Raw genomic sequence first — 26,140 nt, forward strand, 5'->3', positions numbered from 1 at the left:
TTGTGCCAGTTCCACAGGGTTCTCACTCCCCCGATCTTTCGAAATGTTGACATCCTCAGGGGCACTGATGTGATGGAAGGGCCAGCCTGCAGTTTATGGGATAGGATTGTCAGTGGAAATCTTAGATCCTTTACTTTACCCACCACACCTTCGGAAGATATAATGACAACACCGCTCACAACTCCTCACATGGAGGAGTCCAACACAAAATCCAATGCGGAATTCAGGAATTCTTTCCCTGGAACGTAATTAGAAATTTGTTCTGTTTATCAAATCGATGCACGATACCAATAGCGTGGCTGTCATTAATCAGAAGCTAAATCAGAAGGACAGGGAGAGATAGTAAAAGGGGAGAGGTGGCGTAGAGTATAAATACAGGAGCAAAAGGCCAGAATCTGTTCTGCGTAGTGTATGGATCCGTCTTGTGCTGAAACTAAATCTGCGGGCTTTACTCAATGATGTCAGATCGTTGCTGAAGGTTTGTTTACCATCGACAAGCCTTCTCCCGGGAACATTGACATCACTTTGGTAGCAGCTGAGACTGAATCATAGAGTTGGCTGAGGTGGTGTGGAATGTCTTTCAGATGTTGGTCGCCAATACAGCCACCTTATCCAGGCCTCACATATGATCTCCTCTGCAGAAACGTCTTCACAAGCCAAGGTGTCTGTACAGCACAGGGAGAGGCCACTCAGTCATTGATCTCATACCCGATCCTAGAACTAGAGGGCTGGGGTAAACAAGTCAGTCCCTCACCCCGTTCCACCACGCAAACCATCCCAACATGTCCCCTTAAGAGACATCCCATGGATCTGATTTGTATTTAATTTTATTGCTGGCTTTAACAGAGGTACAGGTAGGTAAGATTATTCTGTTGCCACCTTCTCTTAGTTCCAGATCATTACCTCCCAAAGTTATTCCTCACACCAGCACCCCCCCCCCCCCCTCGCATAAGTCTTACCGTAAACCTCATTCCTGTACTTCCAACTGGGGGCAACTATTCTGTCTATGCTATCTAAACCTCGCAATCTTCTCCAAACTAACAATTCAGCTAAAGTCTGTCATCACTGGGACCATTCAGGTAACTGCTCTCTCTAGAATCTTCATCTCCTTTCCCTCAACTCGAGTATGGTGATCAGATCTGGACACAACACAATCCACCTATGGACTAACTAGGGTTTAAAAAAAAGACTCCTCAGTATAACTTTTCTGCTTCTGTAACACCTCAGGTGTAAGATCCCACATTCTGCCATCTTCTGTGGTCCATGAACATGAACCCACACTCAACAACTTTGGCATTATAGTCATTCTGCCTCTTCCCATCTCTTCTGCCTAAATGCATAACATATCTATGTACCAAATTCCATCCACCTTGCCTGTCCTTTCCGCCAGCAAGTCACAGTTAATAGCCATCATGCGCGCCATTTACCTTTCCACTGAGGTTGGTACCACTGGCTAATTCTGAATTATTCCAGAACCCAAGTCATTCACCAGAGAAAGCACTGATCCTGCCACTAACCTTGGGAGAACAGCACAGTCTAACACCCCCAGTCTTAAAAAAAACAACTGATTACCACAAATGGCTGTTTTCTGCCTCCCAGTCAATGCTTTATCCATGTCGACACCGACCCTCCTAATGCATGAGACTTGATTTTGTCAACCAACATTTTATATGGTATTCTGTCAAATGCTTCCTTAATGTCCAACAGGCAGATAATGTGTTTCTTTTAATCTTCCCAGTTACTTCAGCAATACATTTAACTAGTTTACCTAAACACGATCTGCCTTTTATAAATCTACCCTGTCTCTCCCTAGTTAACCGAAACAACATTTTCTTAAGATTTGTATGGAATGGATCAACTCAGTAATTTCCATTAGGCGATTGTTGTGTTCGATAGACCGCCCGATTCAGACAACAGAGTTTGAATAACAAGGTATTTTATTCCCTTACCAAATAGAGCGCATAGACTCACGTATCCCAAGTACACGGCAGAGCGAGCTGCCGGATCATATCTTGTTATTGATCACCCGGCACCATTCACGACACGGTCCAAGGCTGGGGCTCTCCCTCCTTTTGGAAGGACGCAGGACACCATCCTTTGTGGCATTTCTTATCTGAGCAGACCGTGCCATACCCCCTCTCGGAGCTAATCATAAGCCCCTTTGTGTGCAGCGTTTCTGCACTGCTAGCTACAGGTGGTCCGCTAACGTATTGTGCTCAGCAAGCCCAGACGTTCCCAGGCATTGTGTGGGCACACTTGCAAAAACATCTCCCGCTAATCTTGGAAACATCTTGTGTTCGAAGGGTTTGGAATATTGAGCTGCTAATTCCATTTTAGCTGAAATTGTTTGTTCAACCCTTACAATACAGCGATTAGTTACTTCTGAAATTATGGTCACAGTAGGTAATATACACGAGATAGACTTTCAGCCAATATTCTAATTCAGAAGATCAGACAGTGCTGGCCCATTACTTACTAATCTAAATTCCCAGGATTGGAGATCAATTCTAATATCGTAAATGTGTTCAAAACAATTTAAAGTTCCAGAGAGCATCTTCCTGTTCACACTACCATGACTGGTGTCTGTGATACTGGAGGATGAATAGTCAAGGTTTGGCTGTGATATCCTCCACGGTTAAGTATACACTCACGTACTTAATAGACACACAAAGAGTGGCCCAAGTTGGTTGGCCTGTGATCGTATTTTGAGTAAATATCATAAGCTAAAGAACACAAAGAAGGAGAGGAAGGAAGTGGGTAGATTTCGAAACCCTTGCTAGAAGCCTGGACATTTGAGAATGTTGCCAGCTTAGTTTAGTTTGGTGTCATATTTTGTTACGTACTTCTGGGGAGAGGGCAGGGACTGGTAACTTGGATAAAAGCCAATGAAGGAAAGGAAGTGGGTTAGATGTCCTTTCCTCTGGAGAAATGTGGGGTTATGTGTTGAGCTTCCATTTTTTAATAAATGTAGAATCCATCATAGATCACAATCTTTATAAAACTTATTTTAAAATATATTAATTTCTACAATTTTGGCATTGCAGGCATTTATTGCCCATCCCTAACTGCCCTTGGACTGAGAGACATGCTGGGCCTCTCACAATGATGGGTCCAGATTGGGTGAGGACAGCAGATTTCTTTCCTTGAAGGACATCTGTGAACCAACTGGCTTTTTAAGACGATCCCATCATTTTGTAGTTATTATTGCTCATTATTTATTTTTTTTAATGCCAAAATATTAACTGAATTTAAATTCCACAGCTGCTATTGCTGGGTTTGAACTCACTTTGCCTGGAATACTAGCCTGGCCACGTAACTCTTGCATCATCAGTATTAAGGCTCATCTTGTCAACAAAGGCAACTGTACCTCATTGTTAGACACAAAAAGCTGAAGTAACTCGACCTGAAACATCATCCATTCCATCTCTCCGGAGTTGCTGTGTGACCCACTGAGCTACTCCAGCTTTTTGTGTCTACCTTCGGTTTAAACCAGCAGCTGCAGTTCCTTCCTACACATGTTACCACTCTTGCCTCTGACATGCAAAACTGTGGGTCATATCTGACTACAGAGACCAGGCCATGATTGGGACCATTACCCGAGGCAAAGTCACACAGAGTGTGAGGAGGAATATGAAATTGGCAGACGGACACATAACACATGTGAAGAACAGAGATAATCCGGTCACTTATTTGATTTGTGTTTATGGAAGTTTGTTGAATGCACTGCATTCCATTCCCCACATCATGCCTCATATGGTGCACAGAGGATAATCATTATGAACAATAGAGAACATCGTAAACAACATCACTGATCATTAACCTGCAGTCACTCCGCAATAACCGGCGTATAACTAGAGGGTGGCACATTCTGCCGGTCTGCCACGACACCCCGGGCAGTGTGCAATGGTCGCCCAGTCTACCCTTTGTCCTTCCAATGTAAAGGAGGCCGCATCAGGAGCACCACATGCATCAGATGAGGTTGGAGGAGGTGCATGAGAACCTTTGTCTTACTTGGAAGGACTGCTGTAGTCGTGGATGCATGTGAGGAAGGAGGAATAGGGGCAGGTGTTACTGAGTTGGATGATCAGCCATGATCATATTGAATGGCGGTGCAGGCTCGTAGGGCCGAATGGCCTACTCCTGCACCTATTTTCTATGTTTCTATCTCCTGAGGAAAGCGCGAGGGGAGGGGGTGGTTTATTGGGAATGGACGAGCAAACCATAAAGTTGTGGCGGGAGCCGCATAACCCCCCCCCCATCTCCTCTGTGTCCCCTAGTTTCGGTTTTAGGTTCAGGTTTATTATTGCCATGTGCATCGAGGTACAGTTGTTTTGCATGTGATACAGACAGTTTAGATATACCATACAATCAAGACAAACTCATGTAAGATAGAGCAAAGGGGAAGACAGAGTGTAGAATATACTCAGCGCATCGGTTCCATAGAATCGCATTGCCCTAGCTTATGGAAGGGCCATTCAGAAGCCTGATAACACAGGGGAAGAAGATGTTCCTGAGTCTAGTAGCGTGAGCTTTCAAGCATCAGCCTGACCAGAGCAAGGAGAATGAATGAACGAATGAGTGAATGAATGAATGAATAAGTGTATTGGCCGAGTATGTACACATACAAGGGATTTGCCTTGGTGCTCCGCTCACAAGTAACAACACGACATACAGTAAACCATTAAGAATAAAACATTAAGAATAAAACATTATAGTTTAATGACTGGGGTGGGACAAGTCTTTGATTATGATGGCTGCTTTACCAAGGCAGTGTGAAGTGTAGATGAAGTCAATAATGGGATGTCTGGTCTGTATGATGGGCTGGGCTACATCTATTACTCTCTGCAATTTCTTGTGGTCTTGGACAGAGATCTTCCCAATACAAGTTGTGATGCAACCTGACAGAATGTGTTTCATGGTGCATCTGTAAAGGTTTGTAGGAGTCGCTGGAGGCATGCTGCCTTTCCTCAGTCTCCTCCGGAAGTAGAGGCGGCGTTGGGTTCCCTTCTTGGCTGTCGCATCGATGTGATTGATCCACAGCAGATCATCAGTGGTATTAACGCAACAACCTGAACTTCTCAACCATTTCCACTTCTGCTCCATTGATGCTGATTGTGGCTTCTCCACCATGCTTCCTGAAGTCGAGAACTAGCTCCTTTGTCTTGCACTCCCTGCTCTTACTCCCCCTCCCTCCGAGGGAACAAGGAGAGAGTACCCTCTGATCCTTACCTTTCACCCCACCTATCTCCGCACCCCTCTTACTGGGACTGTTAGTTCAGTATTCTATTTCCGTATTGCTGTCCGTATTATAAAATCTCAGATAAGGTACTGCTTCCACGTTTAAAATGTGATTGTTTGCTTCCATGTATTCTTTTGTACTTATCATAGCGTTATCCCTTCCTTCGCCCTTCTGCCAGGGCCCTGCTCTTCCTCTCTCCAATGACCAGCACTGGAAACCATGCAGATATCTGATAGTGGGATTTGAACCCATGACCTCTCGGGGAGACACTGCTGCCAGGCCGACCTTCCACAGCAGCAGGAAGCTGGTAATGACTGTGGACTGTCTGGGAGAGATACACACATGACAAACGTGGCCAGATAGACTTCAAACGTACAATTATTTGAGACTATCTGATATTTTGTAAAGAGCCTTGTTGTTATCCAAAACAGTAAAGGTTAGAAAATCTGATGTCATGACTTAGACCACTTCCCGTTGCACATAATTTACTGGGTTGGAGACTTGCCTAGTGTTCATCTAAGAATAAGTCTGATTTATTGCTTGCATGCACCAGACACCAGATGGTGTGTGCGAGTGCGAGGGTAATGGGAGCAGGGGATGAGGCAAGCCTACAGCTCGGTGAGGATGGCATCTTATGGACCCCGGGTTATTCAGTGGGAAATGTGCTGAGTGGAACTAAGTCACGCAAAGCAGAACGTTTTGCAGTGACTTCATCTCAGCAGGCAAGGTTACACTAGTGTGCTACGGCCAGCCAGCCAAGGAGCCATGGACCAGCGAGGGGGAAAATTAACTCTTTTTGTACTGCACTGCTCTGTGGAGATATCACAACCGAATATACACGGCACAACTGTTCTCTACAGGTGTTTAAGAAGCAACTACAGATGCTGGAAAATCGAAGGTACACAAAAATGCTGGAGAAACTCAGCGGGTGCAGCAGCATCTATGGAGCGAAGGAAATAGGCAACGTTTCAGGCCGAAACCCAAGGGTTTCGGCCCGAGACGTTGCCTATTTCCTTGGGTTTCGGCCCGAAACGTTGCCTATTTCCTTCGCTCCATAGATGCTGCTGCACCCGCTGAGTTTCTCCAGCATTTTTGTGTTCTCCACAGGTATTAGCTGAATGTTTACTTCCATCCACCCACTTACTGCCTGTTCACTTTCATTGGCACTATTTCCATCTCTCTGATGCCGCCTGACAGGTTTAGGATCTCCACCGTTTTCTGTTTCCATTTCCATTCCTTTTTCTCTCATCCACTCAGCCAGCCATGAGATCGGTCGGGGTGGCAGAAACTCCCACACCTCGCCGGCAGGCCTGTCTTACCTTACCGTGACAATTTGTCGATTCAGAGAATAAGCTTTTATGTCAGAATTTGATCGAGAACGCCTGTGAAAAAGGCATCGTCACAAGAAGACAATGGGAGCGGGTGTAGACCATTCGGCCACTCAAGACTGCCCCTCCTATTCGATATGATTGTGGCTGATGGATACAAACCGCTGTCAGACAGGAGTAAAGTGAGGGGACCACTCTGCAGTGATGTTCTCCTCACATGGTCACTTTAGGACCATTGTGCCTTCACCTTTTGTGACATAACAGGCCAACGTTCCTTTTGGAGGGTTCACAACTGTGGTTGCCAGTCCCAGGGCAGTGCCTTGTTAAAGTTACTGTGTGAAAAAAAAAAAACGACCCGTGGGAAGGCTAAAGGGGAACACACAAGGTGTATGTGCTGGGTGGAAGTGCCTCCTCTGGACGCGAGTCTCCATGGCATTGCTCAGCGGGTCGGAAAAGAGAGTCGACACATATTGATGACAGGGCACCATGGATGATGGGGTGGTCTTGAAGAAACGGGGCTATACACTGGGCGTCAACCTGGGAGAGGGCTCGTACGCCAAGGTCAAGTCTGCCTACTCGGAACGCCTCAAGGCCAACGTGGCGGTCAAAATCATCGACAGGAAGAAGGCGCCCGCCGACTTTCTGGAGAAGTTCCTGCCCAGGGAGTTGGAGATTCTGGCCATGCTCAACCACCGCTACATCGTCAAGACCTTCGAGATCTTCGAGACGTCCGACGGGAAGGTCTACATCATCATGGAGCTGGGCGTGCAGGGTGACCTGTTGGAGTTCATCAAGACCAGGGGAGCGCTGCCGGAGGAGGTGTCGCGCAAGATGTTCCGGCAGCTGGCACTCGCCGTCAAGCACTGCCACGAACTCGAGGTGGTCCACCGGGATCTCAAGTGCGAGAACCTCCTCCTGGACAAGGACTTCAACGTCAAGCTCTCCGACTTCGGCTTCGCCAAGAGGTGCAGCACGGACGACCAGGGGAGACCCTTGCTCAGCAAAACCTTCTGCGGCTCAGCCGCGTACGCTGCCCCCGAGGTGCTGCAGGGGATCCCGTACCAACCCAAAGTCTACGACATTTGGAGCCTCGGGGTGATCCTCTTCATCATGGTGTGCGGGTCCATGCCGTACGACGACTCCAACATCAAGAGGATGCTGAGGATACAGAAGGAGCACAGGGTGGACTTCCCTCGGTCGAAGGTCGTGCCCGCAGATTGCAAAGAGCTGATCTACCGCATGCTCCACCCGGACACCAGCAAGCGTCTCACCATCGACGAGGTCTTGGAGCACCCCTGGCTCTTCTCCCCCAAGTCGAAAGAGGGCTCCAAAAAAGCCGACACGTCCTCGGAGAAGCACCACAAGAAGGACGACAAGCACGAGGCCAAGATCGAGCAGAAGAAGGAGCAGAAGTACGGCTGGGAGGTCGAGCAGGGGGGACACGAGTGGGTGGACATGAAACACGAGGCCAAGCACGAGTGGATGAACATGAAGCGGGACAGGGCGGACGGCAAACAGGAAGTCCAGGATGACCAGGCCCAGCCCGAGAACAAGGACGGGGAGAAGACGGAAGAGCCGACGTACAAGCCCAAGGGAGGGGCGGCGAAACCCGACAAGGAAGGGAGCAAGCAGCCGCTGCAGCAGAACAAGTCCAAGACGGAGCCCGAAATGAGCGGCAAATTGGGGGAGCCCAGAATGGAGAAGAAAGCCAGCCGGAGGAGGTCGAGAAGCCTGAGGCTGAACAACGACGACCACCCCGACGACAGCGAGGTCTACCCGGACCAGGAGAACTTCTTGGATGCGCAGAGCAAAGCCGAGCTGAAGAAAGTTAGTTCGAAAAGGTCAAAGTCTAATGAAAAGAAGGGCAAACATTCCAGCAAATCCCGTGGCTAGATGCAAGGGCTCGACAATGTCAATGTGTACGGCAACGAAGGACAAATGACAAGGCCACCCGAATCACTGCAATCTGTTTTTTCTGCTTACATAAAAATCTAATAAAGAAACAGGAAGAAAGTGATACGGATGTCAGGGGTTATAGAGTCGTCATAGTGTGGAAACAGGCCCTTCGGCCCAACGTGCCCACACCGGCCAACATGTCCCAGCTACACTAGTCCCACCTGCCTGCGCTTGGTCCATACCCCTCCAAACCTGTCCTATCCATGTACCTGTCTAAATGTTTCTTAAACATTGGGATAGTCCCAGCCTCAACTACCTCCTCTGGCAGCCTGTTCCATACACCCACCACCTTAGGTGGGAGAGATAGATCAGCCAGGATTGAATGGGCAGGATGGGCCAAATGGCCTAATTCTGCCCCTACAACTTATTAATTGAATGATATTTTGAAAAATGGGATTGGGTACAGCAATGTGAGAGTCAGAATGATCTTGTGGGATCTCAAACACTGCACTGTCCTTCGCTCCATAGATGCTGCTGCACCCGCTGAGTTTTTCCAGCATTTTTGTGTACCTTCGATTTTTCAGCATCTGCAGTTCCTTCTTAAACACCGAACTGTCGCTCCAACTCCCACTACACATTGGACTCGGCTTCCCACATAGCTTACATTTTCAAAGGTAGACGTGCTATTCTCTTGCTTTTTAAACCATCTCCTTCTCCTGAGCAGAACTGTCCAAGGCAACACTTGTTCACATTTACCCTGCTTCGCTCCATTCCATTTCTCCCACTTCACTTCCGCTTGCCTATGATCCTCACGGAATAATCTATGGCCTAGTTTTTCTTTTCCTGGACTTGAATCCCAGAGGCAACCAGACCACAAGATGAGGTCACAGCAGGAGGCCATACAGCCTTATTAAGAGCCCTCTCTCCCATTTAATAGGAGCACAGTTGATTTAACATTCCTCAAGTCCACTTTCCTTCCCTTTCTGTCTCCCTCACGATTAAAATCTCTCTATCTCACCCTTAAATGAACACAAGGATTCTGCCTCCAGACAGCTCCCTGTGGCAAGTAGTTACAAAGATTCAATAGCCCTTAGAATTCATCCTGATTTTAGTCTTAAATGTGACTAAGACTAGTTGTTCTAACCCTGTCTAGCCCATAAGAATCTAATATGTTTCAATATGATTTTGTGTCATTATTCTAAATTCCACTGAGTATTGTCATTCCTGTTTAATATTTCTTCTTGGGTCAATTCCTCCCTCAGTTCATAAGTACTAGGAGCAGAATTTGGCCATTCCGCACATCAAGTCTACTCCGCCATTCAATCATGACATTTCCAGTCAACCCCATTCTCCTGCCTTCTCCCCATAACCCCTGACACCCTTACTAATCAAGAATGTTTCGATCTGCACCTTAAAAATACCCATTGACTTGGCCTCCACAGTTGTCTGTGGCAATGAATTCCACTGTGTGGCAGGATCCTCCTACTGAACTTCTGAAACTTGCCTCTAAAGAAATATCTTTCCTTAAATAGGGGGAACCAAAATTGCTCAGTCATCTGGACGTGGTCTCGCTAGTACTTAGTACATTTGCAGTAGACTCCTCTTGAAAAAAAGGCCAACATTCCCTAAACCTTCAAGGTTACCTGCTGCACATATGTTAGCCTCTGTGCCTCACACACAAGAGCCTCCAATCCCTTTGTGCAGCAGCTTTCTAGTTTCCCCCCCCCATTTAAACTTTAGAGATACAGTGCAGAAACAGGCCCATCGGTCCACCAATGTGCCAACCAGCGATCACCCTGTACATTAACAATACCCTACACATTAGGGATAATTTCCAATTTTTTTTACCAAAGCCAATTAACCGATAAACCCAAGATTGACACAAAAGGCTGGGGTAATGCAGCGGGACAGGCAGCATATCTGGAAAGAAGGAATGGGTCAGAGATGATGCCTGTCCCGCTGAGTTACTTCAGTATTTTGTGACTATCTTCGGCATAAACCAGCATCTGCAGTTCCTTCCTACACATAAGCTACCAACCTATACTACTTTCGAATATGGGAGGAAACCAGCGCACCCAGAGAAAACCCACGCAGTCACAGGGAAAACGTACAAACTCCGTACAGACAGCACCGGTAGTCAGGATGAAACTCAGGTCACAGGCACTGTAAGACAGCAACTCTACCGCTGTGCCACTGAACCACACCTATTTAAATAATAGTTCTCTTGTTCTTCCTTCCAAAATAAGCAACTTCATATTTTCTCACATTATATTCCATTTGCCAGCTTTTTGTCTGCTCAAAACCTATAGTCCTCTGTAAACTGTTTGCATCTTCCATACAACTTGTCTTCCTATCGCTCGCTAGATGGTCCATAAATTTGACTACCATATATTAATTTTCTCAAAGTCATTAATGTATCAACATTTGTGGCCCAATGATTAAAGATTGCCACCTGAAAATGGCCTTCTTACCTGAACTCGATGTCTCTTGCCCCTCAGCCAATCCTCTATCCATGTTAAGATGTTAGCTGCAACACTTCACTGCAAGCTCTTAACTTGCCACTGAACAATCTGTGAGGCACTGTGCCAAATGCCTATGGAAGTCTATTTGCAATACATCTACAGTTGCCCACTATTCACTCTGGTCAAATCCGTCAGAAAAAATCCTCAAATTAATTTGTCACACACGATATCCCCTTCGTAAAGCTACATCGACTCTGCCTGAATAGATCGCGATTTTTTTTCAAATGTGTCACTGTCACTTTTTTGATAGTTGATTCTAACATTTTCATAACAGTAGATGTTAGACTAATTATCCTATAGGGTTTACTCCCTTTTGTAATAAAATTATCGCAAGACACTTCGCGTAGCATCCTAGAATGTGTGCCGTCTGGGCCAGGGGATTTGTGAGCCTTTAGTTCACTTATTCTGCCTAATACTATATTTCCTGCGAGGGTAATGCTATTTAATTCCTCCCTGACATTGTTCAGTATTGATAGGAGATTTTGTATTTTCTTCTACTGTATAGAGTGTTACAATATTTTTTATAGATAAAAATATCTATATAACTCCTCTGCCACATCTTCAAAACTTGCTAGGGCAAGGCTGTGTAAATTGATTCAGTACCAGTTGAAGAAATAGTAATGTCCCCCAGAGAAATCTTTATTCAGTCTGGTCTATGCTTGGGTGAACTCTGCACCCCCAGAATATTTAACAATGTACAACATACAAATATAAAAAAATAATACACACCCACTTGGTTTATATTAAAAAGAGGAATGCAAACAAGGGCTTGGGCTCCTGGCCTTTGAGCCTGTGTTCTGCCAATTGTTAGATCATTGACATAATTCCTCATAACGGCATCTTGCCCCACATGCATTATGCATTTGCTTAACAACATTTCTTAATCTGAGTTTAAACAAATGACAGGCCTAGCACGAATTGCAGTTTACAGAATAATCAAGATTTCAGTCCTGCTTTTTGACTGTAGACCTACTTCCGAACTTCACTCTTGCGAGACCCGGCTCCAATACTGAAACTGTGTCCCGCAGATCCTGGCCCCACAATGAGGAGAAACAATTTCTCACAACCGGCCTAGAGATTTCTTTAATACAAATTTGTCCAAACACCTCTTCACCTTAATTCCAGAGAATACATTGTGTAACTTTCCTTGTAATTTTCCGTCATTGAGAAAGAATAAGCAGTGTGATGTGACTTTTAAACCTAAACATTTCTTTACCATTTAGGTCCTATCATACGATTTGTCTGCTGTGACCATTTGTCATGACTGACCTAGAACAACTCGCCACATTGTGTCCCTATCTGTGTGGACCTTTACTTCTTACTTGCTTTCGACATCTTGTCCGGTACTCTCATTTTTTTTCTTTGACTGATGACAGGGCATGAACTGAATACCCCAAATTCCTCTGTGTAGAAAAGAACTGCAGGTGCTGGTTTAAATCGAAGGTAGACACAAAATGCTGGAGTAACTCAGCGGGCCGGGCAGCATCTCTGGAGAGAAGGAATGGGTGACATTTCGGGTCGAGTCTGAAGAAGGGTCTCGACCCGAAACATCACCCATTCCTTCTCTCCAGAGATGCTGCCTGTCCCACGGAGTTACTCCAGCATTTTGTGTCTACCCCAAATCCCTCTTTTAGTAGAAGTACAAATGAAATCATTGTGTGGCAGATGATCAGGACAAGAGAATGCTTACTCAAACAAAGATATCCATATTCATTTTGACCAGTGTGGGGTGCTGGATTGAGGAAGGAACAAGCAGAAGCCATAAATGGCACCTTATGTTGGGACCTTGAACGCAATTTCACAGATAGTGGATGGGAAGACAGGTAAACTTTGGCATTTGGCTGACTCATTAGTAACTACGTCATTACATGTGGGCCTGTGGGTCTATGTACTCAAGGTCACCCATGTACTACTGTTCGAGTGGAGCTGAGAACACCAGGGATCAGGGGTTGGTGGAGATAGGGGATTAATAATAATAAGTAATAATACATTTTATTTATGGGCGCCTTTTAGGATCAGGAGTATCTAGAACTTGGGCTGGCTTTGCAGCCAGTGCCAGGCTGCTTGAACATTTCCATTTGTTTGACAAGCTGCAAGTTACCAAGAAAAAGACACCAAGTGCTGGAGTAATTCAGTGGGTCAGGCAGCATTTTTGGAGAACATGATGTTTCGGGTTGGGACATTTCCTGAGCTCCCTTTAAACTCACCGGGCTGAGCTTCCAAAGCTTCCTTTAAACCTATCAGGGCTCAGCTTCCCGTTCTCTTAAACTCTGAATTTATTGAAAAATGTATTATACAACTTGTAACATATAAAAAGTAATATCCACCAACAAAGTTCCAAAGGTAACAGATTATCGTAGTTCTGCTGCATGTAGATTGTGATGTGAAGCAAAAGGGGAACAGGCAGATTCATGCTTTAAATCTGCTAGTTTAAAGAACTGCTCTATGGCAGCTAAAGAACTAGACGGCTCTGACCTTACACAGATACATGATAGGAAAACCGAGGTGAAGGTGCCTGGACGGAAGAGCTTTAGTTGTGAAGAATGATCGATTCAAATGGTATTACTTCCTTTCGAAGAGAGGAGGTGAAGGTATAATTTAACTGCAATGCATCAAATTAAAGGACAGAGAGGAGAGAGCAACATTTCCCAGGCAAAAAGAAAAGTAAGTGGGGGCATAACGGGAAGTTGAGTCCAATGGGTGGTGAAGGCTATGAACTGCAGCCCATTGTGCTGGGAAAGAGGAATTCGCTGATCTTCCACCCAGCATAACTATGGCACATAACTATGGCACATATGAACTTTCAGCGACATAACATGCCACTATGATTACTCTGACAGGTGTCAGAGGTTAAGGGGGGAAGGCAGGAGAATGGGGTTAGGAGGGAGAGATAGATCAGCCATGATTGAATGGCGAAGTAGACTTGATGGGCCGAATGGCCTAATTCCTATTCCTTCTGACCTTATGATTTAGAGCAGTGGTTTGAGTGGGGACATGATGTCTCTAGGTTACAGATACAACAGTAAATCAGCAGATGCAGGAGCAGGGATAGTGCAGCTAGTTTCAATTTGGAAATATTGCAATGCTCAAAGTCAACACAAAAAACTGGCACATGGTTCTTTTTAACCAGAGGTCATTGCCACAATAAATTTCAGGCAGAAAACCCAACTACAACTATTTGGATTAGCGGAATGTCCACAACTCAAAGGGGGCTTGTGAGAGAATGCACTATTTGAGAAAGGGGTGATGGAGGGAGAGTGAGTGAGAGAGTGAATGTGTTTACGTATCAATAAGAGGGTAGGACATGGTGGAAGGGGCAGCCCAGTGAGGGGATGAGAGAAAAGATACACTGCATGGAGCTACAAAGGGCACCAGTGCACAACAAGGGGGCACTGATGGTATGATGGATGAGGGAGAGTTTAGACAAGCGAGTGAATGAGAACAAGCAGTAGCCACTGAACACTGGGACTAACTGCAGATGGTTGCTTGAGGAACATGAGGAGGAGTGGGTGAAGAGCCCATATTACTGTTCAGTGAGGCCAGGGGTGGACTGTGGGTGGGGGAGAAACTAACTCACATGCTGCTGAAGATCACTAACAGGGGTAAACGTTCCTTTGACATGGGGGCCAGGCCAAACCCCTGAACCAACCACATCTTCACAATAAAACCACCAAACCATGTTGCCGTCTCTGCCACGTTAACAGAGGCGTATCAGGCATATCAGGGGCATATGATACACGAGCACTGAAAAGGTTCATAAATAAAAATAATGTTTCCCAGAGTGCTGGAGGAATGCTGCTGCGGGCTAAACGGAATCAGGCAGCGAGACGTTGAGATGGTCAACCATTGCCCGGTTACTTCACGGGGCTAACGCAGGTAGATCGCAAGGATCAAGAGGTTTAACAGGTAGCTTGTGCCTGAATCTATAACTCCCGTGTCGATTGTGCCATGTCGGATCTGGGAAAGTTGCAAACAAAGAGTACGGTTAAAGTTTCACTCGGCAGTCGACGAATGAGAAATCGTCCTTCATTGTTAAATACTGCTGTATGTTTCCCGTGTCCACACTTTTGGGCAGAAGAGCAAGGAGATGCACAAGTCCAGCACTAGAAGAAGTCTGATGCCTTCTTTCTCTTGGGCAGCTGCAGCAGGTCGTCGGTGATGGAGGTGGGGTCCTGGCTGCCAGGTGACCGAGTAGCAGTGAGCTCGATAGGGGTAACGCCAGCGCTCGGTGTTTTGCACTGCGGGGTCCCCTTGTGTGTCGGGGAGGGCGTGTAACTGGCACGCAGAGCTTTGTCCGTGTATTTGCTGGAGGTCCTGTTGACGAGACGCTGCAGGGCTGGGGACATCACAGGGCTGATACTGTGTGGAGAGAGACTGTGAAGGAGAAACAAATGGGTTCATGGAACAGCGAAAGGATGACCTAACTTCTAAACTCTGGGAGAGGTGTCATGTCAGAGTGCCAGTGATTCCTCCTAACTATTCCACGCCATACATTAATCTCCAGCACAATAGCATCCCCAGACCACCTGCCCTCGCACCAATGGGATAGGCACTGACTCCCCAGACCACATGCACTCCCTGCCACCAGAAGGCTTGCACCTTCCCTTCCTTGAGTAGCTGTCAGCCTCACTTTACCACCCCACATCAGGGACCAGGCTAGTGAAGGGAAGGGATAAAACATCACCAATATTAGTTCCTCATCCAACACTCTTTCCCCATTGAAAGCAAAATAGGACCCTCATTGCAGCTTCTAGCTGACATCGTAATTCCTGGCTACAAGGCCTGGGTTGCAGCCCCAGCCCCAGCCCCGTCTCCAGGGAGGGACAATCCCAAGTGGCTGCACTCACCTGACCAGACTCTCGGTTGCTTTCCTCAAAGCTTCCTGTTTCTTGGTTCTGTTTTTGGCCGCAACCTCAGTGACCATTTTCAGTCCCAATCTTTCCCTCCTGCCCGGTTCCAGAATCTGTTGCAAGATGAAATAAATCAGGTGTGTGGGAAAGTAAGTTTCACAAGCAAGTTTCTTAACTACACAACGGGGTGGGAGATTGCAACCTTCACGTGGTCCACCCTGTTTCGACTAATGCAATCAACCCGACGTGCACAAACAAATAGATCAAACAGAACAAGTTGACCTACAACTTTAGGCTGTGCACGCCATACGCAAGAAGAAGACTACACAACAAAGCACGAGAGCTGCTGGAGGAACTCAGCGGGTCAGGTAGCATCTGCGGAGAAATGGTCAGTCATGGTTTTGGGTCGAGACTCGAAAGAATACAAGGGAAGTAGACGGTATATACTTTGACTGAAAGACTACAAGAAAAGTAGTCAGTATACAGGTGAAATGTTTATTTCCCTTCCTGACCAGCGAGTTCCACCAAATCCACCTTTTATTTTTGCTCCAGACTCCAGCCTTTGCAGTCTCTTGTGCCTCTTTCATAACAACACCGTTGGCCAATCTTAGCACCCCATCAAATGAGGGGGTGCACTTCTGCGGGCAGATCTGTTCTCTGCCATAACCCATTTCAATTGTTATTGTGCATCTAGACTTCCACTGTCCGTCGCAATATGGGGCAAGGAGAGACACGCAGCCTAGGTTATGCTAAACAACATTGGCACATCCTAACAGTTCCCTTGTCACTCACATTATCCAAGATACCACTACAACCGAGCCCCTTCCTGCACTCCCCTTCCTGCAGCATTCCGACACACCTTTGCACTTTTCTCCTCAAACTTCCTGCCATGATTTTAAATGTTACTTCCAGCAGGACTCAAGGTGAAGGGAGCATTTAAAGGCTCACCGCCACCATTGGAGATGGCAGTAAATTGCTGGCCTTCCCAGTGTTTCCACATCCCAGTTTATAAAAAGTCTTGCCTTTCCTTTCCATACAGACCACTCATAAGGTCTCTTGGTGGCGGGAGGGCATTATAAAGATTGGAAGGATGTGGCAGGTTGGCAGTCCTGTTCCCGAAATCGCATCTCTCTACCTTTAAGCTCCTCTCTCTACTCAACTCCTGGTCCTTGCACCTTGTCATGTTAATATGTCAATGACCTCGTGTTTCCTGCGCTACTTGACTTTGCTAATATCCTGGCAGTTTTTCAGGAATAGTCACGATCTCCTTCAAATCTCTTTCGAAGAGCACCCACTCCATCCTTGCAAATTACTACTCTATCTCTAACAACCATTTTCTTCAACGGCCTTGAATGCACAGTGGCTTCCCAAAACCATTGTAATCCTTCAGTGCCCCGACTCCTGTTAATGTTTCAAAACGGTTTTGGTGAAAGCCAAAGGAAATACCCTTTAGGATTACGTTGCAAGTGATCCTTTTGAAATGCAATCTTCATTATAATCCACCTGGGCCAGCACTTAAACAAAACACTTCTTATCCATTCAATGGATAGGGCAGATGCACTGAGGTTTTTACCCAGAGGAGAGGAATCAAGAACCAAAGATCATCTGTTTAAAGTTAGAGGGAAAAGATTTAATAGGAACCTGAGGGGCAACTTTTTTTTTACACAGAGGGTGGCGGGCATAAGGAACGAGCTGCCAGAGGAGGTACAATACAATACAATACAATTTTATTTGTCATTTGAACCTCGTTGAGGTCCAAATGAAATGTTGTTTCTGCAGTCATACATACAAAAAGAAAAAGACCCGAGACACAACACAATTTACACAGACATCCATCACAGCGCATCTCCTCCTCGCTGTGATGGAAGGCAAAAAATGTATCTCTCCCCTGCACTCCCCCCCGATGTCAGAGTCAAAGCCCCCGGCGGGCGATGGTAATTGTCCCGCGGCCATTAAAGCCACGCCGGGTGATGCAAGGCCACGCTCCGGGTCTTGTTGTTAGAGCCCCCGGCGGGCGCTAGAAAAGTCCCGCAGCCATTCTAAGCCGCGCGGGGCGGTGATGTAAGGTCCCGCTCCAGGTAATCTTCAACCCCGAAACTCGGGCGGGAGAAGTCGCCGTTGCGGAAGCCCCGAAAAGCGGTCTCCCAGTAGGGACCCGCGGGCTCCCGGTGTTCCTGTCTGCCAGACCTGCGGTTGGAGCCTCCAAATCTCCGGGGGTCGGGTCACAGCAGCGCGCCACCACCGCTCCACCCGCTCCTGACTCGGCCAGCTTCGTGATGGTACGTAAGTCCGCAGCTCCGCGACTGGAGCCGCAGGTCGTTCCTGCTGGAGGCCGCTCCACGTTGCAGCCCCAACGACAACGGAGACGCGACAAAGAAAAGGTCGGGTCTCCCATGCAGGGGAAAGATTTTAAAGTCCCCCCCCCCCACCCCCACACACATACCCCGTCAAAACAAATAAAATAAAAACTACATTGAAACGAGACAGAAAATAATAAAAAAGATAGACGGACTGCAGAGGCCGCTGCGACGTGAGGCAGGTAGTTGAGGCAAGTGCTATAACAACATTTTAAAATGACATTTGGACAGGCACATGGATAGGAAAGGTTTAGAAGGGCATGGGGCAAATGGAACTAGTGTAGATGGGGCATTCATTTTTCTGAGGAATTGTGAACAGAACATTGTGCAATCATCAGCAAAAATCCCCTTTTCAGACGTTATGATGGAAGAAAGATTATTGAAGCAGTTAAAATGGTCGGGCAAAGAACACTCCCCTGAGAAACACCTCCAATGGTAACCAGGGTGGCAATGATTCATCTCCAATCTTACCACTTTGCATGAGATATGATTCCAACTAGTAGACGGTTTCTTATGATTCCCATTGCACATGCTGTCTTACAGTTGTTAGTGTAAGAACCAGGCGGGTTGAAATCTGAACTTAGTCACTAATGCGATACACATGACTTAAGTCTCTCCCAAATTTCAAAACCAACTGCAATTTGCAGCCATTTTTACTTTGCATTGTCAGCACCAGGTGACCAAGGATAATGCTCTAAGTTACATATTGCCTCCAATTTTTGAATTCTAATTCCAGTTTTCAACTCTCCCCATGGCTTCTCAGTCCCCATTAGTCTCCGTAATTTCTTCTAATTCCACAAATGTGCGAAGCTCATACTCTGGATCCCTGATCATTTCTAAATGTAATCCATCCACTGTTAACATGCATGCCTTTGGTTTCCAATGTCTCAAACTCTGGAGATTCCTCTCTTAAAACTTGTTCCATTCACACTTACCAGTTTGTTCTAAAATCTCCATGTATGTCTTGCAGTTAGTTTTTGCGAAGCACCTTTGGACAGGTAAGGCTACATAAATAGTTGTTCTTGTCACTGGCATTTTAGAGATCCTATAATTCACTCTGCACCCCACAACTCAACATGGAGCAGGATGTACAGGCAACAAGGGGGAGCAGGATCTGAACATGTTGAAATATTGATTGACCACAGAAATGTAAAGAAAGGTTTGCATATGCAAGGACTCCCTTTTTTGCATGCATCATTACTGTACCTTAAATGAAGGTCCCCCTGGCGTCCTATCCACTTGGGGGCTTTCTGTGCCGCTCAAATGTAATGGAGTCCCATCAATCTCACCCCACGTCATCATCGGCGAGTCAGTCACACCTGGGGAGAGGGGGCACAAGCTCCAATCAATGACAGGTTCTGAAACAAGTGCACTACCCTCCCTTCCAGCCCACGCCGACCAGCGATCACCCCGTACACTAACACCATCCTACATACTAGGGACATTTTACAGCAGCCAATTAACCTATAAACACGCACGTCTTTGCGATGAGGGAGGAAACCGGAACAGCCGGAGTATTCCTATGCGGTCACAAGAAGGTACAAACACCATGCAGACAGCGCCTGTAAGCAGGATCGAACCCAGGTCTCTGGCGTTGTAAGGCAGCAAGGCTACTGCTTCCGACAGCACAAACCCAGCCAGCCTAAGTTCCACACGTATTAGAATCGAAGCAGTGGAGATAATCCTCAGTCTAAAGTGCTGAATGCACAACATGACAGCAATTGCATGTTTGTTCTGCTTCCAAAATAGGGCTCAGATTTCAGAAGCTGAGTGGGACACATAATCAGTTTTATTTACATGTTTAGTGCAGCCAACCGAGATGCATCTCCAGCTTAGAGAAGCATGGAAATCTACAGGACATAACAAGCCTATTGAAGCCACTGCTTCTGCACAGGCTGAAATCCAGCAAACCCAATCTCATCCCACATTCCAGTTCTTGATCCATAGATTACAGCGGTTCAGTTTCTTTTGAAACAGAATTTCGTGCCTCGCCCTTCTTTTCAGAATGGGTTCCCTGACCCTTACAGGGAAAGTAATTCTTTAATTTCTCTCTATTCTACTGCAAATCTATGGCAGCTGCCCATTGCAATGAAACCAATTCCCATTTAAATCTCGTGATTATCTACATTCAAAGGTGCCAAATCCCTTAATATTTCCTCTCTAAAATTGACCAAATCCCATATTTCACACTCAGCTACGATGTTAGAAGTACCCGTCCTGCCTTCAATGAGAGGAAAAAAAAGGAACACATTCAAACACATTTGGTCTCTCCAAAAGATCGCTTTGGTCTCCAAAAGGAAAAATATTTATTTCCCCTTATTCTTCATGACTTAAAGCCATTTTTTAACTTTTCTACGATTTTACCCGCAGGGTGTACTGTACTCAGGGGTCGAAGGGCCAGTTTCTGCACTGTATCGCTAAACTAAATGACTGGAAACCTGCTAGAGTATACTTCTGAGTGAGTATACTTCTGAACCTTGGGGATGTATATCCTTAGGATGTTGACACCTACTGCAAAGTTAGAAGGGTGCTGTTTTCCATTACTGATTACAATGGCCCTTTCACGTGAGTAAATCAAAGGACTCAATCACATAGGACATTACCGCGGGTGCATCGACTCTCCAAAAGATTGCTGAGAAACCGAATGTTCTGTAGCGCTGTAGGAGAACCAGGACATTTTCCAGTGTATTGTGTTAATAATAATTTCTCAAATCACACTATAAAACGAGTTAAGTGGTCAATTATTTACTTGCTTTTTGAGTTGTTCGGGCCTGCAATACAATCGGAATCTCTTCCAATCATGCTCTCCTACCTTTCCAGTCATTGTTTCTGAACAGTGACACAAGAATATCTGCACAAGATGATTTAAAACAAACGGAGTCTCTTGCCTGGAGCAGGAGAAGGTGTCTTCACAAAGCCATAGCCATTCACTTTGGGCGTGTCCTGCGGGATCAGCTCCTTCCCATCAGGCCCTACTTTGCCCTGTTTGAACTGAAAAAACACAAAAGACAACATGAGTGCATACAATCATTCTGGATGCAGAATTAGCTTCATGGATGGTGGAGGGTTGTATTTCAGACCGGAGGCCTGTGACTGGTGGTGTGCCTGAGGGATTAGTGCTGGGGCCTTTTAGTGGTTTATATCAACGTTTTGGATGAGAATGCAAAAGGCACGATAAAAAAGTTTGTGGATGACACTAAAGTGGGTGGTATCGTAGATAGCGAAGATGGCTATCAACAATTACTGCAGGCTCTTAATCTGTTGGGCAAAGTGGGCTGGGGAATGGCCAATGGGGTTTAATGCAGATAAATGTGGTGTTGCATTTTGATAACTCAAACCAGAGCAGGACCTTCACGGTGAATTATAGGGCCCTGGAATGTGTTGTAGAGCAGAGGGATCTAAGAACACACGTACATAGTCCCTGAAAGTGGCATCGCAGGTAGATAGGATGGTAAAGGAGGCTTTCAGTACACTGGCCTTCATCAGTCAGAGTACCGAGCATAGAAGTTGGGACGTTATGTTACAATTGTACAAGATGTCAATGAGGTCACACTTGGAGTACAGTGTCCAGTTCTGATCACCCTGCCATAGGATTAAGCTGGAAAAAGTTATGAGGATGTTGCCAGGACTTGAAGGGCTGAGCAATAGGGAGCAAGTGGGTAGGCTAGCACTTTATTCCGTGGAGCGCAGGAGGCAGAGGGGTGATCTTATGTAGATGTACAAAATCATGAAGGAAATAATTAGGGTGAATGAGTCTTTTACCACAGACTGGGGGAATCAAGAACCAAAGGACATAAGTTTAAGATGAGAGGGGAAAGATTTAATAAAGAGTGCCCAGTGATATAACGACCTGTAAGAAATCACTATCTTACCCCTCCTGTGATGAAGCTTGACTAGTTTGTGCGATTGCTCCTCACAAATGTAGACTGTTGTCTGTTTTTGTTGACTTTGCATGATCAATTGGAAAAAGACCAACTTTGCCATGCTTAGGTCAATTTAAGGTGATGCAACCGGTTTTAAACTTTTCCCAGTTATAATACGAGCAAATGGCATGTTGAGTAATTTCAGAATACAGTTGGGAGTCCACCACATTGGTGGTCTGAAGTTGTAAATGGACAAGACCGAGGAAAGACTATGAAAGCCTTTAGAAAACCAACTTATTCAATATTCAAATTAGTTGTTTTATGTAAAAAAAACATAATATTAGTCACAATTCCACAGCTATCATCTAACTCATCTCTGAACTATTAGTGAATTGGGGAAAATTCAGCAAGTCATGAAGTATCTTAAAAGAGAAACAGTAAACAATTCAGGTCAAAAACCCTTTGTGTGGCTCAGGGGTCTGATAACTTGACCACTGTGCCATGAGGTTGTTTGGGAATAGAGAATGCAGGGGTTCTGAGAGATGACAGCAAGGAGGAGCAAGCCTAGACACTGAATGCATGTAACGTGATGGCAAGAAGAACAGAGGGAGCCAAGGGTCTGCCTGAGCCAGCTGTGTAACCCCAGAGAGGAGGTGTGAAGGAGACCCAGATTCACGTACCTGTGCATTGAGAGCTGCCGCTTGCTGCAGTTGTGATTTGCTCAGGGTTCGACTGAAAGGGTCACACTGGAAGCGGGTATTTTTGTGAATCACTTCACGGGGTTTCTTGAAGAGTTCATCATCTTTCACTCCTACAAAAAAAGTTAGAGAACCAGTTGACTGGAGCGAATATAGAAACAGTTCTAGGGGAACCAAAGACTGGAATGATGACTATGGAGTGACTTTTTAAGCAAAGCAGATAGGCAACCGATTGGCAATTGTACACATTTGTTTCTTTGCCCCTTCAGATAGAGATTAAGCCAAGAGGTGTCAAATATTACTTAACACATACCTTTAATAAAGTAATCAGATAAAATATAGAAAGAACAAAACCATTAGAAATGGTGAACAAAAGGAGAGGGGTGGGAGACTGCAAGCTTCACATGGTCCACCCTGTTTCGACGAATGCAATCAACTTGGCGTGCACAAACAGAATAAGTTGTCTTACAACTTTAGGCTGTGCACTCCATACGCAAGAAGACGATCAAAAGGAGGCTGGAGGCAAAAGCAGGTGAAGCACACTGGTGCAGTTGGAAGCCATGCAACTCCACAGCCCGAGCAACTCGGGTGCTCCAGTTTCCAAATCCCAAAGATGCGTTGGTTGGTAGATTAATTACTTACTGTCAATTTTGTCCAGTGTAGGTGGATTGTAGGAAAATCAGGGCAGGGTTGGTGGACATGTTCAGGAATAAAATTGATGGGAATGTTAAGACAGTTTGGAAAAGAATGAATGGAAGTGATGTGACACTAATTAAGGAAAACATTGCAATGGTTGAGAGAAAACTAAGACAAATAGTACTTGGGCTTTATGCCTACGGTACAAAACCAACAAAACGTTTTTTTAAATCTCCATTAAACTGGGATCTGACTAGTAATTTGTCTGTGCTTTCAGGAAAGCACTGTAGAAAACATGTGAATGCATGGGAAAGTGAAGAGTCACTGGACTGGTTCCAGTAACAATGAGCATCAGTCCGTGACAGTATGTGGAGGTGGAGTTAGCTTGGTAAACCTGAGAGGAGATTAGATAAGTGTTCAAAGTAAAAAATTGTTCCAGTTGACAGGAAGTTGGAGAAGGCGAGGGCCAGGGTTAAGTGAATGGTGATAGATCTGAGGGCAAGGAAAAATTTTTTTTTGAAATGTGCCGGTTTTTTTTCCTTTTATTAATATTCATTTATAAAATGTAAAAACATTGGCACAGACAAAATTTACAGCCTATTCCAAATAACCTTTGAATCGAGTGATTCAAAGAGCAGTTAATATTAACTTTATTGTTTTGGGCCTGCAGGGGCATGGAATTAGTACAGATAAGGATGGCAGATTTACTGCACTGAACAATTAGAAGACCGGATTGGTTTTTACTATAACCCAATGATGTCAGTCATTTTTACTAATTAATTCTTATAACACCCGTCTCCACACTTATTCCAGATATTTCAAGGCTTCAAGTTAAATTCCCCAGCATTCATACAGGTGCACAACCTTTAATCCGAAATTCCAAATAACGAAAAGCTCCGAATAGCGGACATTTTTTCAGTCCTTGAAGACGTTCACCGAGGGCGGCCCGCAGAGGTGACAGCGGAACCTCCGGTCGGTCCTCAAAGAAAGGGGAACTAAATTCCCATTCATAAAAGAGAAGGTGAGAGTATATTGCGCGGGAGGGTTAATAATTGACAATCTGCTGCTGCCTGCCCGCTGAGTTAAAAAGTTCCCACGGTAGACTCACGATACACAGTGTATCGTGAGTCTTGCGTGGGAACTTTTTAACTCAGCGGGCAGGCAGCAGCAGATTGTCACTCCCTTCAGTTTCACCCCACCTACATCCCTCTGCTTCCCGGCCATGTGTGTGACCCCTTCCCTCCCCTCTCCAGCTCCCCGCCCATTGAACCGGCGCGGGGGCTGTAGATGACATGTGCATGTACCTTTCATATAGTGACCTCACCACTACTAACCACTCCCCATATCAGAAGTATAATTGCAACCTCCCCACCCATGATCTCTCTCTCTAGTTCCCGTGACAGACCACGTACAGCTAGGGCAGCAACGTTTGTGTATTACCAATAAATAGTAGTAAAGACACAGTGTGTTTATACCACTCTTTACATGGTGTCACAATCGTACCTCAGCGCCTCCTGTTTGTCGGGTTTTATTTACTTTTGACCCAGTTCCCTATCCCTTGTTCCATCTCCCGTGCCATGGCTACCTCTTGCCGCAAGCCCGATGTGCTTGTCTTCGACTCGGACATTGCCCATCGGTGGGGTGTCTTTAGACGCGATTTCCAGCACTACGTGACGATCGCCCATCCTGCTGCCACCGCTGAAATGCGGGCTTCTCTGCTCCTCAACCTGGCTGGCCCCGATGCCCTGGAACGATCTGAGTCGTTTGTCTATGGTGAAGATGAAGATGCTCGAGACCCGGTATGTCTTATGGCTAAGTTTATCTTAGTGCGACATCCCCACTAACTGCATCTTAGAGCGTTTTAAAATGTTCAGCCGGCGTCAGATCCCTGGAGAGTCAATCGACAACTATATCGCCGCGTTGCGACACATGGCCAGGCGTTGTCGCCTGGACGCACTGACCCCCGATCAAGTGACCCGGGACATTCTAGTATATGGCCTTCTAGATGTAAAGCTAAGGGCTGAACTTCTGCGGAAGCCCGACCTGTCTCTGGATGAGGCTCTGCACGCCTCCCGCATGGCTGAGGCTGTCACTTCGGCACTGTCGCCTGCTGATCATGATATTAACTTCGCCAGTGCTGCTGGCCGCCGGCGGTACGCTGGCCCGCCACGGCAACGGGGTTCCCCTGCACCCGGGGGTGACAGCCCACGACGTTGTCCCAACTGCAATTTTGCCTCCCATCAGTTTAATGCGTGCCCTGCCTTGGGCAAAACATGTAATTTTTGCAGGAAGTTAAACCATTTCTCTGCAGTTTGCCGCTCCCGTGGGAAACCAGTTCCCGCTCCACGGAGAATGTTAAACAACCTTGCTCCATCTGATAGCGAGCTTGGTTCCCAGTACCAGCCTGACAAACTCCCTTTGTCTGATACCAGTTCATCCCAGGGGGAGACCAGCATTTTTTCACTCTTGGATGCACATGCACTGATAACGGACCCTTCGGTTCGGGTTACTGTCAATGGTTCGACCTTCTCCGCGAAAATCGACACGGGGGCCGTAACAAATGTAATGTCAACAAGCCTTTTCAAAAAGATAAGAACAAATGAAATAGTGACTGCTGACTACTCCCGTCTGCATGCCTACGGGGGAGGCGTGCTCGTTCCTGTGGGAAAGGCAACCCTGCACTGCAAGGTCCTGAAGGCCTCTCGGCCCCTCACTTTTTACCTACTAGACTCTGACAACGTTACCTTGCTG

General features: G+C 46.1%; 2 protein-coding genes across 3 annotated transcripts in view; one reads left to right on the forward strand and one right to left on the reverse strand.

Moving 5' to 3' along the window:
* The window catches only part of ess2 (ess-2 splicing factor homolog), a 43,558-nt gene that overhangs the window by 3,344 nt on the left and 14,074 nt on the right, over positions 1–26,140 (reverse strand). Inside the window, exons 6-10 of one of the 2 annotated variants that reach the window (XR_004415714.1) lie at positions 22,736–22,866; positions 21,081–21,183; positions 19,399–19,511; positions 15,833–15,948; positions 13,667–15,359 (exon numbers count right to left, since the gene is read on the reverse strand). Coding sequence is in view for 1 of the 2 variants with exons in the window: in XM_033043503.1 (XP_032899394.1) it covers positions 15,089–15,359; positions 15,833–15,948; positions 19,399–19,511; positions 21,081–21,183; positions 22,736–22,866 (734 nt within the window). In the remaining variant the exon portion in view is untranslated. Of the gene's footprint in view, positions 1–13,243; positions 15,360–15,832; positions 15,949–19,398; positions 19,512–21,080; positions 21,184–22,735; positions 22,867–26,140 lie in introns of those variants that run through there. The other variant, XM_033043503.1, reaches the window with a different exon arrangement.
* Positions 7,054–8,460, forward strand: tssk2 (testis specific serine kinase 2). The gene has a single exon (XM_033043032.1). It carries the CDS (start codon positions 7,054–7,056, stop codon positions 8,458–8,460), a length of 1,407 nt encoding a protein of 468 aa, XP_032898923.1.

This window comes from Amblyraja radiata, chromosome 25 (assembly GCF_010909765.2).
Source record: "Amblyraja radiata isolate CabotCenter1 chromosome 25, sAmbRad1.1.pri, whole genome shotgun sequence".
Classification (NCBI taxonomy): domain Eukaryota; kingdom Metazoa; phylum Chordata; class Chondrichthyes; order Rajiformes; family Rajidae; genus Amblyraja; species Amblyraja radiata.

Coding starts and splice junctions, on each gene's coding strand:
- tssk2 (XM_033043032.1), top strand. CDS start 7,054: ATGGATGATGGGGTGGTCTTGAAGAAACGGGGCTATACACTGGGCGTC.